The sequence below is a fragment of the Gavialis gangeticus genome, unplaced genomic scaffold (assembly GCF_001723915.1).
Source record: "Gavialis gangeticus isolate Ggan-Ray unplaced genomic scaffold, GavGan_comp1, whole genome shotgun sequence".
Classification (NCBI taxonomy): Eukaryota; Metazoa; Chordata; order Crocodylia; family Gavialidae; genus Gavialis; species Gavialis gangeticus.
The window spans coordinates 116,017,239-116,034,055 of record NW_017729025.1 but is presented as its reverse complement, the minus strand read 5'-3'; the positions used below and the strand labels follow the sequence as shown (position 1 = coordinate 116,034,055).

The window sequence follows — 16,817 nt, the reverse complement described above, 5'->3', positions numbered from 1 at the left end:
ATCATTTGACCCCAGTACTTTTTCCTGCCATGGCAGGGGGTCGGACTCAATGATCTGTTCAGGTCCCTTCCGACCCTACTAACTATGAAACTATGAAACCTGTTCTAAAAATCATCATTTGGTCACAACCTTCCCTGGCACTTTCGAACAGCAGAGATCATGCCGAAAAAAAGGGGTGGGGGTGTAGCTGTCTATGTGAAAGTGAACTACACATCCCTATAGCTGAGATTGGCACCCGAGGGGGATGACTGAAGATCCTCTAGGTTAGAATACGAGGGGAACGTAGTGAAGGGGATACAATGGTAGGAGTCTACTACAGATCTCCAAACCAGGAACAGGTGCTTGACCTAGAATTTGCATGGGAACTGGCCAAGACTGCACACTCTCAGCGCATGGTCATCATGGAAGACTTCAACTATCCGGACACCTATGGGATGAGCACTTGGCCAAATCCAATCAGTCACAAAGTTTCCTTACATGCGTGGATGAGCTCTACATGTCCCAAGAAGTTTATGGGCCGACAAGAGGCAAGGTGCTGCTGGACCTGGTATGGCCAAGGGGAATGATCTAATCAGCAACTTAAGAATCAAAGGGAAGCTGGGGGACAGTGACCACGAGTTGATCACTTTCACTATCCATCACAAAGCTGGCAAGTCAGCCAGCAATGCAGTAGTCCTTGATTTTTGGAAAGCTGACTTTCATAAGCTCAGGAGGCTTATTCTTGAGGCCCTGAGAGGCCATGATTTCTCATGGAGGGGAGTTCATGATGAATGTTTGCTCCGTAAGAAAGCAATCCTAGAAGCACAAGAAGAGTCCATCTCCACCCATAGGAAAGGTGGTAAAAGGGCTCAACAACCCCCTTGGCTCAACGGGGAACTCAAGGACATACTTCATCTAAAAATAGAGGTGTATAATGGATGGAGGACAGGAAACACCACTAAGGAGGAGTATACTGCACTGGTCTGCACCTGCAGGTAGCAAACGCGAAAAGCCAAGGCTGCAACTGAACTCCATCTGGCTACACGAAGCAAGGACAACAAAATATGTGGGGAGTTGAAAGATGTGGGGAATTGAAAGAAAAACAAGGGCAATATTGGACCCCTGCTAAACATCTGGGGCAGCTGACTATTGACACCCAGAAAAAAGCCAATCTGATTAATGATTACTTTGCGTTGGTTTTTCACCAGCCCAAAGGGACCACCTTGCCTATCATGATGTGGGATGACCAGGGTAAAGATGAATATATGCCCACCACTGGCATGGATCATGTGAGGGAGCATCTTGAGAGGCTAGACTCCCATAAATCAGCTGGTCTGGATAGGTTGCACCCAAGAGTACTAAAGGAACTGGCAGACATCATAGCACAGCCACTGGCAAGGATACTTGAGAACTTGTGGAGCTCAGGCGAAGTACCTGAAGATTGAAAGAGAGCCAATGTGGTGCCCATCTTCAAGAAAGGGAGAAAAGAAGACCTGGGAAACCACAGGCCAATCAGTTTGACCTCAATCTCTGGGAAGATTTGGAAAAAATGATCAAAGAAACCATTCTTGACATGTTAACAGAAGGCAACATTCTGAGGGATAGCCAGCATGGGTTTGTTGCGGATAGGTCTTGCTTGACCAATCTCATTTCCTTCTATGACCAGGTGACATATCACCTGGACAAAAGGGAAGAGGTTGATGTCATATATTTGGACTTTAAAAAAGCCTTTGTGTCCCATAATGTCCTCATTGGACTACTCTATAGTCCAATGGCTGGGGAACTGGCTCTGAGGTCAGACCCAGAGAGTAGTAGATGACAGAACCAAATCAACATGGTGCCTGGTGACTAGAGGCATCCCCCCAAGTCTCCATTCTCAGACCTGTACTCTTTAATGTCTTTATAAACAATCTAGACACTGGTGTCAAAAGCAGACTGGCCAAGTTTGCTGATGACACTAAAATTTGAGGAAAAGTGTCAACACTTGAGGATAGGCTGGTGATCCAGGCCAACCTTGATAGGCTTGCAAGATGGATGGATGAAAACCTGATGGCATTCAATATGGAGAAATGCAAGGTGCTCCACCTCAGGAATAAAAACTTGCATCACACTTATAGTCGCGGCAATGCTACACTCGCTAGCACCATGACCAAAAGAGACTTGGGGGGTCACGATTGACCACAAGATGAACAAAAGCCACCAATGTGATACTGCATCTGGCAAAGCAAACAAAACTCTGGCTTGCATCTACTGATGCATCTCGAGCAAGACCCAGGATGTCATCCTCCTACTGTAATCGGCCTTGGTGAGGCCGCAGCTGGAGTACTGCATCCAATTCTGGGCTCCACAATTTAGGAAGAATGTGGAGAAGCTTGAGAGACTCCAGAAGGGAGCTATGCACATGATCCGAGGGCAAGAGAACAAGCCTTATGATGAGAGGCTGTGAGCTATAGGACTCTTCAGCCTGGAGAAGCGCAGGCTCAGGGGTGACTTGGGGGCAACCTATAAGTACATACGGGGTGTGTATCAAGATCTGGGGGAACACCTGTTCACCAGAGCACCCCAAGGGATGACAAGCTCCAATGGTCACAAACTCCTGCAAAACCACTTTAGGCTGGACATAAAGAAAAACTTCTTTACTGTCCAAGCCCCCAAGGCCTGGAATAGACCCCTCCCCAGAGGTGGTGCAAGCACCTACCCTGGACACTTTCAAGAAACATTTGGACATTTATCTTGCCAGGATCCTTTGAACCTAGCTGACTTTCTGCCCCTTGGGGAGGGGGCTGAACCAGATGATCTTACGATGTCCTTTCCAGCCCTAATGTCTATGAAATCTTGCAAGTCCACTCTTGAAGCAGCTTAGCTATATAAATCGTTGATGCTAGGGAATAAGAACACCACAGAAACAGGGGTAGGGGGCAGGGAAAAAGAGACTTGCCATTACAGCAGTAGCTAAAAATCCACTCCATCTGAAGAATCATTAAATTGGATGAAATAGGAAATCTTGTAAAAGTCTAACAGAGGTCATCCTAAGCTACACAGTTTGCTGACTGAACTAGAAGCAATCTTAACTGAAGAACTGAACTCTTAAAGCTTCAAGAACAGTCTCAGAAATCAGATGAATTTGAATGGCTCTGCTGCCTTCTTAAAGTAGCTTATAATTTAATGCTGCTGTTACTGAAGCTGAGGATCTGTTTTTTCTTATGACCTATTTTAGCATGTGGAGGTGGATCACAAGCTGAATATAGGTCACCAAACCAGCACCATATTGTGACTTATTAACAGAAGTGTCATATGCAAGTCATGGGAAGGGATTCTTCTACCCTCTTCAGTACTGATGAACTGTGTCCAGTAGAGAAAGGTCAATGTGGAAAGCCAAAAGCCTTACTACATGGATCAAGGCAAAGAATACAAGAGAAGAAGGGAAACAGTGGACCATAAGGAATATTTTCCTTACTAGGTTCATTATTAGCTATAGCTGTTAGTTTTGCTACTTACGAATCCAACTCCAATGTAAGCATGCTTTCCACAGTCCAAGCTTATTTACTTTCTTTTCTCTTGTTAATATTACCTTTCAGTTTTTAAGAAAAAAAGTATTTTATGAATAACCAATTGCAGTTAATGAAAACTTTCACTCTACTCTACTCTGGGTGGACATTTTACAGAGATTCATGAGTGCTCACAACATTCTGAGCTAGTGCACAACACAATTTCCTGACACAGGCATATCTATATGCTGTTCAGCACGTTGTAAAATAGAGGTGTTTTTGAAGCTAACGATTGTGCAGGAAAATGTAGGTTCCCTGCGTAACTTTTTTTGCAACATGTTGGAAGAAAAGCACTTCAATGACCTTACCTTCTCTCATTAATTTGGTGAAGGACTTGCATTAGCATTTTCATACGCACATGACGTCACTGACACACAACCAGAGGCTAAATCTTTAATATAGGCTCAAATACGCACTTCATGGCAAGGGAACAAAGACCAATATACACTTGCAACACAATACTTCAGGCAGCACAACACTTCACAGCAACCACATTGCTACATTAAAACAGCTATTAAAAACAGATTCAAGTTCCAGTCCAAAAAGAAAGAAAGAAATCACGTCAACCTCTTTTTGCAAAGCTGCATCTGCTACAAAACTGAAACAACATACTCTGCTGTGGTACTACAGTACCACTTTGGTCCACAAAGCAGTTATAAGGACCAAGGATGTACTTTTCAGTGCTGCAAGTTTCATAACAAAATTAGCATCAATATAAAATGAAGACTGCTTCTTGTATTATTGCAACACATTATAATGAAAAATATAAATAAAACTGATGGGTATCATCAACATCCAGCTATATTTGGATGTGTAGTGTAGAAGCATGGAAAGCTGTGTTTGTGCTGCCTCTGGATATAAATTTATTTTCCTATGTATTACTGCCAAAAATAGAAAGCCTGCAATAACATGCAGTCCTGGAAGCTTAAAATAATATATTTTATTAGCTAACGTATGTTTACTTTTCCGTTGAAAGTGCAATAATCTTTAAACTTCCATGTCGATTTAATTAAATGTTGTTCTTTTATAAATTGTATAGAACACTTTCTAGTACTGAAGAAAAATCACATCTGCTATTTATAATGCTGCATGTAAAGTGGTACCAATAAAAAATTAATACTTAATTGTTCTACGTTGGTAGCAGATATGCCACAGATTCCACACATAAGAGAAATATTGTGGTAATCTCACACACCACAGTGTGGTAACCATTGGTAAACACCACCCTTTTAACAATAACCATTGTATTTGGGGTCGTGGAAGAAGATTACTGTTGACTATCTTGGTTATTCATAGACTGATTTTCAGAGGGGATGGGCTCCTGCAGCTTCTGTGAATCCCAGATGGAGTTTCTTATGCCACTAGTTGTAATATATACATATTAATTGAAGTAGAACTAATGGTGTTGAAAGTCCCAAAGTTTTGATAGGTTCTGGCACCTGCAACTCCCAGCCTCTCTAAGGATCAGCCTCACTTCAAAAAAAATACAGCTGACAGATTATTTCTCTGCTTCTGGTTAAATTTCCAACTCTTTCAGCCTGACTTGTTGCATGGCTGTAAAGGTAGCCAAAGATTGAGCCCAGGATTACTATATAAAAGAAAAATACATAAGTGGTTCATTATTTCAAGAAAGTGTTGAGCTTTCAGAAGGACGAAGTCATTCCACCCCAGAGCCTTGTATCTGTTGCTTAAAAGAAACAACTCTTCAGTGCTACCAGTTGTCCAAAATGAAACAGAAACCTTACCTGTGCATCCAAATTTTTACGGGAAGAGGCAGGTGTGTTGGCATAGGAGCTGATGGAGGAGCTGGTGTTAATATCATCGGTGCTAAGGTTGTCTATGGTGTCACTGATCCCACTGCTGACAGAGCTGCTGTCATCCCAGCTGGGGAAAGAAGCACACAATTTAAACCCAACACTTGGGCTACTAAAGAACCAATACACAAAAGAAGTTCAAAATGGGAAATATTATTCATAGAGGCTATATCCTATCTGAGCTGCAGACACAGGACTGCTCTCTTTGACGTTTATATGGCACAAGGCAATGTCATGCAGAGGTGTCCTGTATGGGCAGATTAGATCTGCAAAGCTAACGTGCACATCAAGCACATCAGCACTGTGCTGCCTTGAGCGGTGTGGGTACACCCTTAGATATCAAGTTTGATGTTATATAAAGAGTCATTTGCATGACTGCCATAACTGTCTATTCTCTATTAGGAATAAGATCCTGTTACAAATAAAGCCTTTTTTCATATTGACTCTATTCAAAATTTGCAAATGAGTATAAAGTTTTAATTCATCACCATCTAGTCCCCCAAGAAAAAGATAAGCTCAGGGAGATACTTCTGAGAGAGAAAACAGGACCATGCTGATCCATAAGCAGGAATGGGAACTTAAACTCCCTGTAAAAAACAATCTATGAGAAAGTTTCTAAACTCATTTTACGTACTTGGCCCCACAACTACATAAGCACCCACTTCTACTGTTCAGTTCCCAAAAGGCAAAAAAGGGCCAGAATCGTATTCAGAAACTGCTTGTTGTTTCTAGTTTTTAAAGGTTTAATGAAGGGATGTCTCTGTTAAGACAACTACTGTAACTACTCTCATACACTCATATCTCTACCACTCAGGTAAAACAACACCTTACTACTAAGAATAGTTTCTTCCAGCAAATGATAGCTTCATTTTTTATCAACAAATATTTAAGTAATGGCTAACTGGAATCTTAACACAAAGGGCATTTATACACATACCTTTTTGTGCTGTGATGTACCAGAGATCCAGGACATCAGAGCAGACTTAATTAATCGAGCCTGCTCCGCTTGCGAGCTGACGTGCCCAGCGCTGTGTCGCATGCATTTGTATAAAGAGCGAAATATGCGTCAGCGCTGGGAAAATGGCATTGGTGCGCTTATGTGTTCCAAAGTGTGCCACTGCCATTTTCTCAGTGCTGATGCACCCCTTGCCATTTATACAAATGCACGTGACACAGTGCCAGGGGCTTTCAAAAGCACCTGGCACTGTGTCGCACACACACGTCTAAAAATGCCCAAAGTAACCATATATTTACGTTGACTTGAAGGCCATAACAAACAAAACAAAAGAAATTCAAAGGGTAAGGCCTCACTCCAAAGTAAACCCTTTGAAGTTTACTTAGGAGTATGTGCTCCTAAGTAAACTTCATAAGTAAAGATTTACAAACTAGCAAGTACGGAAAGGCTTTTTCTCCAAGGGAAATAAACCCACATTTGAACAATGTCCTACAGATAGCCTACTGGAAAATACATATTTCAGAAAGCATTTAAACATGGATAAGAAGCCCATGTGTTTCAGGTGTTGATACTATCGCTTTTTTAAAACATGGATCATGGATTTAAGAGAAATCCAGTCCTGAAACTTCTTCCAAACTTTCATAGTCCTGAATAACCCAAGATCACAGAGGGTTATTGGACCAGAGTTTGGAAGCCACATACAAACTTGATACACAAGATACATACTACATATTTTAAAAAATTAGCTATTTATAAAAACAAGGGACAATGGGTTCCAGAGGTTAGAATTAAGGGAATTAGATTCAGGTTTCACTGGCTGAATTCACAGATCTACCACTAACTTGCTGAACAACCTTTTCTCTCCATTTTTCCCACTTGCATTTACAACAATAGTAATTTATAGGGACTGCAACAGAGTTTAAAGTGATAGAAAAAAGAATGATAATAGGACAAAATAAGCAGAAGGACTTTAAACAACAATTTTAGTTCAGTTGCTGTTTTCCACTATCCCATATAATACAACACTGTTCATCAGTTTGACCACTCATTATCCTCATATTCTCCCAGTTCATCAAAGTACATAAGTGAATAGCTAACAATGCTCTGAGTAGCCCTATAGCTAGTAGTCAATTCCATGCTACTTAAGAGTTAGACTTAAACATTTTGTTGAATTAAGACATACTGAGTGTGTGTACATATGTATTTACATGCACCTAAACTTAACGCACCTTTGCTGAAGGCACATTAAGGCAATTTAGGCATGCGTCTACACATGGATGCGCTAATGCGCATTAAGGTGCATTAAATTTAGGCATGACTAGCTTAGCAACATTAGCCCACATGCAGACGCGTAAATGCACATTAAGCGTCTACATGTGGGCTAATGCGATTTAGCTATTCATGCCTAAATGTAATACTTGTCCCTTAATATGCCTTAAAAATGGAGATTTTAGGTTAATCCCATTTAAAAGAGGTACGTGTAGACATGCCCATTGACTATGGAGAAAATCAGAAACATGCATCTGAAGATATGGGTTGTTATGGCATTGAAAGGGATTTTACGGAGTGTTCTAGTTTAAATATTTCTTGTACTTTAGTCTAATGGAGAAAAGTAACCATATAAAAACTTTATATTTTAAAACCTACTACATTACCACAAAAAAAAGAACAGCCATATCTCTGGGACCCACAGCTAGAATGCCTAGTATTTTGCCTGCTAGCAGCTAACAAATAATACTAGTATTCTTGCAGTTATGCTGAGGACACCAATAAATGATACTGATGCAAGCTGTTTTGACAAGATGCCAAAGCTGCCAAGCTGTTTTGACAAGATAAGATGCTGTGTAAGCTAAAAAGAGCCATATCAATTGCAGCTTTATTCTGAAGCACATCCGAGTGGGGAGGAAATCAGTCTTTAACAATAAGAGGAATGGATAAAATGGACAGGAAAGGAAAGTCTGCCCAATTAAAAGGAGTTTAAAGATTGTGTTAATTGGTACTGTCCATTCAAGCAAGACCCTTGACTTTATTTTAAAACCGGTTTTATTCATTCTTGTTCACTGGACTCTGCTATGCTGCTAATGCTAAGCCTTCCAGAAGCAAACACTGCATAACACATACATCTCAGGACAAAAATAGAAGCATTTCTGTAACCATTAAAATACATGTACACTCTTAACTTCTCTTTTTTTATAAATTCAGTAATGAAAAATTATTAATCTTGTAAAGATTACAGCATTTCTACAGAGAAAATATACAGCAGGTAGCACACATTATATACTGAAAGCTTTATATTATATTCAATCACATAGGGTCATAAAAATCAGAGCTATAAAAATGTCTTAGATGCATCTCTTGCAAGCATAAGCAACGATTTCCCAAGAAAGGTGACAGATAATCAGTTACCAAACTCACATGGCTATTTCATATTATCTCTTAAAATGGCCCCAACCCCCTCACAAAAATTAGTTCACATTTTTACCTTGATTCAGTGTCCTGATGGTTAAAGTCAAAAGAGAAGAAGCAGAATGGGAAATCTAACAACCCTCATAATTACAGCATTCCTGGCTCTCTGAGCCATGATAACATCTTTGTAATTTAGCTGGTGCAATTAATAATTTCTGATGTCAGCAAAAATCTACTGAGCCATAACCCGAAGCTGGAACATTCGGGCTTTTCTTCCTCCACTTGATCAATCAACCAAAACCCTACTTTGATTACTGGAAATTACATGAATTCTTAGAAGTGTATTCATTTCAACCTCTTACCTTATATGTATAGAAATTGTACCACAACCCTCTCAAAGGACATCACCACAACTGAAAACATATCTGATTGCAAATAGCTTCAAGATATAGGGATTTCAGGTACTATTACACTTGAACAAATGAGAGACATCCAAAGGGCATAGTAAAACCTCAAAAATGCATACACACTGAGAAGTCTGGTGCACCAACATCTCTCTTAATTGAATCAGACTGCAGGTACTACCCTCTCAATTCTCTGCCTAGCCCTAGAGGAGACCTACAGCACTGCTGAGTAGACTATACTACTTTAGGCTATATTTGATCAGCCTTAAATGTAAAGCATCATTCCCTAAGCATCTCAGAAGTTTTCTGATGCTTTAAATTTTAAATACAGCTTAAGAAATGGAAACTGAGTAGAGGCAAAACTGCTCTCAGATTTCTAAAAGCCTAAACAGGTACAACTGAGCATCAACTTGAAGATATTCATCTGTAACATAATATCTAATAACTTTATTGTCCTACTTTTGTCTACCCCTCTTTGATCCAAAATGAGGCCTGTGGTTTCAACTACTCACTAAGTGACTATTACTTATTGTACTCTGCTCCTCCCATGTCAAAGCTACCTTTATGCTCTCTGCCAAGGACTGCACACTCACAACAGCCAGCCACAGGAATACAATCTCTTCCAGAGCTGCAGTCCCTCTGAAGTGATGCTTTAAGAGCAGTGTGGAAACACTTCTCTCCCTGACTTTATTCTTCTCACCCAAAAGTGACTGAGAACAGTACTCCTGTTAGTCTCCCACATAAAAGCACCAGGACCAGATCAGCTACTCAGACCTACTTTTTGAAATAGTCAGAACTGCAAACTGGTCAAGCATTCAGTCTTGCAGTTTTCTACAGTCTGTTAATATTCTCCAATAGAGCGTGATTTTTTTTTTTTTTACACATAAAGGTGGCTACTGCAAGGGGGTATGAATACACCCGTGGAATCCTTGGACATCATTTCAATTCAGAACTTCTCCATATTCACATGCTCTAAGCAAAACAATATTTAAAACATTACTAAATAATACCATTAACAAAGGGCAAAATGCATCACTATCTTGTTGGGTATACACTTCAATTTCTCTGTGGAATAGCACAATGAAAATTACAATAAATTGTCAAAGACATAAAGGCATGGTACACCTCCAATATTCCACTGGAAACACGGCAATTATCCTTTTTCATCTAAAACTTTCACTGTTTATTTGCTTATTGAAAGAGGAAAAAAAATCATCTGATAAATTAATACATACCTCATAAAGTATTCCAAGAAAAAAAAAAGACTCACAAAATATGCTATCAAGCAAAATACTGAATATTTAAACTTCCATTATTTTCCGCTGGGATTCTACAAGATACTGACATGGTTATAATAGGAATTCAAGAAGCCAAATAGAGTCACTTGCACAGGGTCTTCCACCCAAAATATTATATTAATATGCCAAATATATGTCTTCATAAGACTTGGTGAACAGAAAATCTAGCAAAAGTAACAGAGTTTAATGAAAATACAGCAATTGTATACAGATTGTCTACTTTCCATGTCTTCAGAAAGTCTCCTTTGTCATAATTCAATGTATTAATTCAATTTTAAATTGAAACAATTGTGTTGCAACCGCATTTGGAGTTCAGTGCTAATTTACACACTTCTGAAAAGTAAGATTGCCAAAACAGTTAAGGAAAAGCAAAACATGAAGGGCCTCACCATCATATAGTCACTTCCAGCTGTTCTTCTTGAGGCAGAAACTAATCATTTTAATGATTCATATCAGATTGCATAACTAAACCATCACACATCTCCTGAAGCTGTTTGGTCCATTTTAATTTTTAGTGAATATTCAGTTTACATTTCATAAACTGTTAGGTTCTGTTTCACTAATTCCATTTAGCATCACTGTGGCCGAGCAAACTGTGTTAGAAAACGAGTAAGTTTTGAAGGTTATATTTTAAAAGACTAGCAATTATTAAGAGATAATATTACTTAGTCAAGGGAAATATTTGAAAAAAGATTCGTAAAAGCCAAAATATTACAGGCGCTCTCTTTATTTTAGTCCTTCTTCAGTCCCTAATCACAGCTCTGTTATCAGCGATGAAGAACAAGCCATTTCTTTTTGTCTGCTCCTTTAACATTTGAACAAGACTAGCCACTGTCAAACTTCCAGTAAGCACAATCAAGCACACAGCACCTCAGGGATTATCACCTTATTTTAGCATGGTATAGGGAACCTACCATCTGATTCATTCTGAAGAATCACAAGGAAAAAAAAGTTTCTGCAAGAACTAATAATCTCATGCTGAAAAGCATAAATTTTAAGTGTAACATCACCCTTTACCTGCTTGCATTCTGAATTTATACTCAAAGAATCATCAGTTAGTCACTATATATAACCACTAAACCCTGCAGCCAGACAGCTGTATTAAGTTGCAAACGCTTGACTGGTGGAACTTGTTTTTTGGCCATTGTTCAAAACAATAGTTCCTGTTGAAACTACACTGCCTCCAGGGCTAAAAGATAAATCAGTATGAGTTAGTGTGTCTGACCCAAATGTAGGATTAGCACTAACCCATAGCAATGTGAAAGGAATCCTGTAAAATGCTTTCAGCCAGGCCTTAACTCTTGTATGCTGGAGTTGCACTCCAGAATTCAAATGTTAAATGGTTTTTCTATTGAAATGTTTACATGACTTGAGTTACAAAGTAGTTGTCTCCCTAAGATGTTTATAAATAAGGGACTGATCTTACAATTCGTGCACAGGAGCAGTCCCATGTCTCTACTGAAACTGAGTAGACTCCAAAGGGGTCTGTGCCCAGACAGTTGTATAGGGTTGCCAACCCTCCCGGATTGGGTGTGAGTCTACCAGAATAAGCATCGATCTCCCGGTGACTACTGAAAGCAATCCAGGAGGTTTTAATAGGATATTTTAAGAAAATGAAATTAATTACTTTACATCATGTTGGGGGAAAAAATCTTCCAGAATAGCTTCAGTCAGAGTTGGCAACCCTACAGTTGCAGGATCAGTACCTTTATTTAGACATTGGTTGAAGGCCCCAGGATAATTCCAACCCTACACCAGTTTTGTACAACTCCACCGACTTTAATTGAATTAGCCCTGGTTTATATCAATGAAAGCTAAAAGGACGATCATGGCCCTTGCATCATTGCTGAGATCACTTAAGTTCTACCAATTCTACTAGTGATAAAAATTCCTATAAATATAAATTATACAAGCTTTCTGTTTTCTTACCAAATAGGTCCTTTGCTTTCATAACAGTAAAAACAACATTATGAAGGGTATACATCACACAGTGCTTATTTACACACATACAAAACCACACACCCCTCCTTGAATAAAGTAAACTTTGATTCAGTATATAGCTGGTGGGTTGTGAACTAAGGAAATCCGCAAAGATGAAATCACTGCTGCAGTGGTCCCTGCAACTTTTGTGTCCCCACCACCATTGCAAATGCTCTCATGTTTGTGCTCCTTACAACTGATCTCTTTTGGTATTCTGCTGAGGGGCAGTTGTAGGCTTTCCCCATGGATTTCCAGAGGGGTTCTGCACCTGGACCACAATTAGGATATAACTTTTTTCCCCTGTTAAATGTTATTCTCTTCTTAATAACCACTGAAATAGCACAGCTAAACATACAGAGGACATTTATATGGACTTGGGCAAAGGAGGCAAGGTTAGAAATGTGCTCCTGGGTGACGGAGCAGAGCAATTCCCACGGGGACAAAAACTGCTAGAGCCAAATGTTTATAAATAAGAGATGTTATTGTGTGTGAATGTCAGGGTATTGGGGGCTTTTTGTAGCTGCCGTTGCCAAATAATTTACTTTTTCTCATCCAGAGGCTGACAACTTCAGGATTGCAGTGTTATTATAAATAATAAGTTGAAGAAGAGACTGCCACTTATTGAAACACCAGTACTAATTCCTGACCAGTTGCTTTCTACATAGTCTCCTATCTAAGAATTAACTCAGGACCTTATTCAGCTTGTGAGATCCAAGGGAATCACATCAGAGAAAGCTACAGTTCCAGGAAATTCTGTTCACAAAAATAAGCAAAGAATAGGAGATTCTCAATTCTTATACAGTATAAAAATACTATCTAATACAAAGGGGTAAGACAAAATGAGCTGGACTCTCGTAGTTTTGATGTAATTAAGATGTGAGGAAAAAAGAACATATAATAGTAAAGAAAGAAAAACACCCTGAAATGCAAGAAGGACTCAGATTTTGCTGTGCTGGGTGGTCCAGAAATTTTCAAGGAAAGAATTCCCACTAGAAGAGTAATGTACTCTGAATCTTAACATCCTTACTGACACTCCACTAGATCAACTTAATATGCGTGTGAATGTCCAAGACAACAAGCTCGCTAAATGAGAGTCCCAAAAGAAAAATGCAAGGAAAGCCATCATTATATCTGTTATTTAACTTGGGCTGCACTTGTTTCTTCCCTAGACTTGAAATAAAGGTACTTTGTGCCTGAAAGCTTGCCTAACATCTCTCCCATGTTTACAGCTGGTTAAATAAAACATCACAAAAAAAATCCCTTTGCTTCTCTCTTACTTCTTGGACCATCAGAGCTACAACAACACTCCTACCAAAAAAAAGGATAGTCACTAAGTGCTCACAAAACTAAAACCCACCAGTAGGTGGTCTGGCACAGTGTAGCCTTTTCTCTCCCAGCCACCCTTTCCCTCTCCCCCGCTCCTGCTTGTACAGCGCTTTATAATGGTAGTATTATACAAAACTTCTCAGTTTTTCAGGAGTGCAAGCTGTTAGCCCCAGCAGGAAACTCAGGGAGAAAGCAAGGAACTCATAAGTGCCAAAAACTGAAGTAATTTCCAGTCATTGTGGAAGGTCTTAATTATTTATAAGGTGCCATAAAGGTGCTATACAAAATAATTAAGGCACAAATCTTGCCTAATTGGTATAGAGTCAAATGCAGGTTTTTCACATTTGTAGCACCTCAGAAATCTTGTTCCATATAACACTGCTTATCATCGGCTGAATGAATACACATGGACACAAAGATAAAGTCTGTACTCATTGGGTTCCTACCAAAAATTAAAAAAATGAAGATAGTGGAGTATTAAGTTGTTAAAGTATTAGAACTTACAAACATTGTGAATGAATCTAATTTGGCAGTACCTTGATCAACAGGAGTTGCTCTGTCCCAGGAAGCTAACCCAGTGAAGAGCGACTACTCATATCATGCCATGACTTAAAAGAACAGACAAAATCAATAGTAAGCACTTCCCTTAATAATTTAGACTCATCTGTGCCAATGATGGTTTTTATGAGCAGCACAGTGAATTGTTTGGTTTCTTATGGAACTGCAACATTTTAACTAGCATCAGTAAGTGCAATTTTGTGGAATCCCTTTAAATTAGATTAATTTGTAAGAAATTGCAAAAATTGTAAAAGATCCTATACTTTAATAAGGCAAGCACAGGGGCCACTATAACTTTGTAAATGAGTAAGAAACACTTGCAAAAAACAGGACTGACTATCAAGTGTTAAAGTGCAAGTGCACTCGTCTCTGTGATAATGGTGTGACAACAGCCCCACAAGCTATTGTTATGTTACAATGCAGAGTGAGCTTATTCTCATAAAGATCAGGTCCTTTCTTTCTAAAGAAAGCACACTAAGAGTGTCAGAATATTACAAAATCCTTAGCACAAGTTCTGTAATAGGAACTGAAGATCTGTTACTTGAATGGGAAAAATATCTAATTCAATTAGGCAGCAGTAATCTATGAACAACTTCATGCTGCTACTTAATCTGTAAATATACTCATGGTGGGCTAAAACAAAGCCAGTAAAAAGCTATACTATCATCTATGCTATACCAGTTAAATTTCCTGTTATTTTTAAAATATATATCATTAAAAAATAAAATGAGGATTTAATTTATTCTGCAATTAAATTGGAAAAGAAAGTGAAGAGAGAAAAGAAGTTCTGAGATTTACTGCATAATACATTTGTCACAAAATCTGCTTTCAGGCTGCTATCAGTTTTAAAACTGAAACTCTTTAAACAATGCTTTAATACACTATAAAGCCCAGACTTTTGAAAGTGTAGAAAACGTCCTACCTTGTAATATTCTTAGGCCAAAGCATTTCTCCACTTTGTTGCCCATGAAGAATTCCAGAAAAAGGGCTTAGATTGATTTTACAGGTTGATACCTTCATCAGACTACCATCAAGCACCCTGCTAAAAAAACAGCTTGTACTTTGAATATAATGAGTGATATTTTTAAAAGTTGGCAAGGTTGTTTTTACTAGAGAACTCTGCACTCAGCAGCTCTGAAAGACTGGAAAGTAAGGTCTAGCTAGAAGGTGATGATCATCATAAACTTCCCAGTAAAGAAATCTGATCCCTCAACAAAATTAACCTCTGAAGTGCTGAAGGAGCGAGAGGTCAAGACTTTCTGCTAGTACTAGGTCATCTGTGAAAAGTTGTAATGTGTGGGCAGTGAAACAGGCAGCTTGAGCACAACCCTCCAGATCAGATACCATAACATATAGAATAAAAGCTCAGCTCAGCAAAACACACCCTGTTTGCTCAAGAAACTGTGTAGCTTGCTGATAACTAGCAGCTTATAATCTAAAAGGCTAGGTAATCTGTTTTTTACCACGTTAAAAAATTAGACTGACATTTTTCCTAAATTTCCCTTTTTAACATTCTCACAAATAGCATCCTTGATAACATTGCATAAACACATTTGTGGTTTTTTGTATTTACTTTATTTACATAAGAGTTTAGCAAAAGGATGAGAAGATGAGACATTCCAGTTATTTTATCACAATATATTTGCAATGTAGATAAAAATTAAATGTCATAAATCCAATTCTTAATGACCTTCTGTATTTTCAATACAAAGCCTCTGACACCTCCACAAGTAATTATGGTATTGGATACAGTGTGTGGATATTGTTCGAAAAGTGATTGAATCAACTAATCTGCATTTACAACTGTAAAATAAGGGATGCATTACATCTCTTCACTTTAAGTAAAACAGACATAGATATGTTTATAAACACAGAATAGATGAAAGAATGGATGTTACAGTTGTTAACATCGAAAAGAATTCTTTCAGCCTGACAGAATTCTCCCCCAAACTCTGCAATCTGCTTAATGCAAGTGACATTTAAATGACAGTATAGGAAATTCTGTTGTTGTTATTTACTGTATCTTATACTCAAGCCCAGAGACGCCAGTCAGGATTGTGCAGGGTGCTGCACAAAAAAACCTGCAAATCTCTGAGGTAGTAACTCTCTCTTCGGCTAGGGACAGAAGTTACACAAACTAGTTTAAGTGATCAAGAACTGGTTTCAACCTGTAACAGAACAGAAGTTCAGTACACTTAAACTACTTTCAAAATGGCTGAAACTCATTTAAAATAAACCTGGATGGTTGTACCATCAGGCTTAACTGATTTATGTCAGACCAGTTTATGGAACTTCTGTTTCAGATACCCTCCCAATTCAACTTAATTCACAGTCCTCCAGCATCCCAGGATGCTGTGCAGCGTAGGCTGCACTCTCTGCTCCAGCAGAGCAGGGCAGTCCTGCCTCCAGTTATAAGGGTGGGCTTTTCCATTCTGGGCAGCCAGGAACTGGGTTGATTCCCCAGCCCTGGCCCCTCCTTGGCTGGGGAATCTGCCTGGCTCCCGGCTGGGGCTGGGGGAGCAAAGCTCCCATTGAGGGCTTCTCCACAT

At 39.1% G+C, this 16,817-nt stretch overlaps 1 protein-coding gene across 5 annotated transcripts in view; it reads right to left on the bottom strand.

The window, feature by feature from the left end:
* Positions 1 to 16,817, bottom strand: part of NAV2 (neuron navigator 2) — a 501,690-nt gene that overhangs the window by 96,085 nt on the left and 388,788 nt on the right. For all 5 annotated transcript variants that reach the window (XM_019519466.1, XM_019519468.1, XM_019519467.1 and 2 more), the window contains one exon: positions 5,273 to 5,411. In XM_019519466.1, coding sequence (XP_019375011.1) covers positions 5,273 to 5,411 — 139 coding nt within the window. The remainder of the gene's footprint in view (positions 1 to 5,272; positions 5,412 to 16,817) is intronic.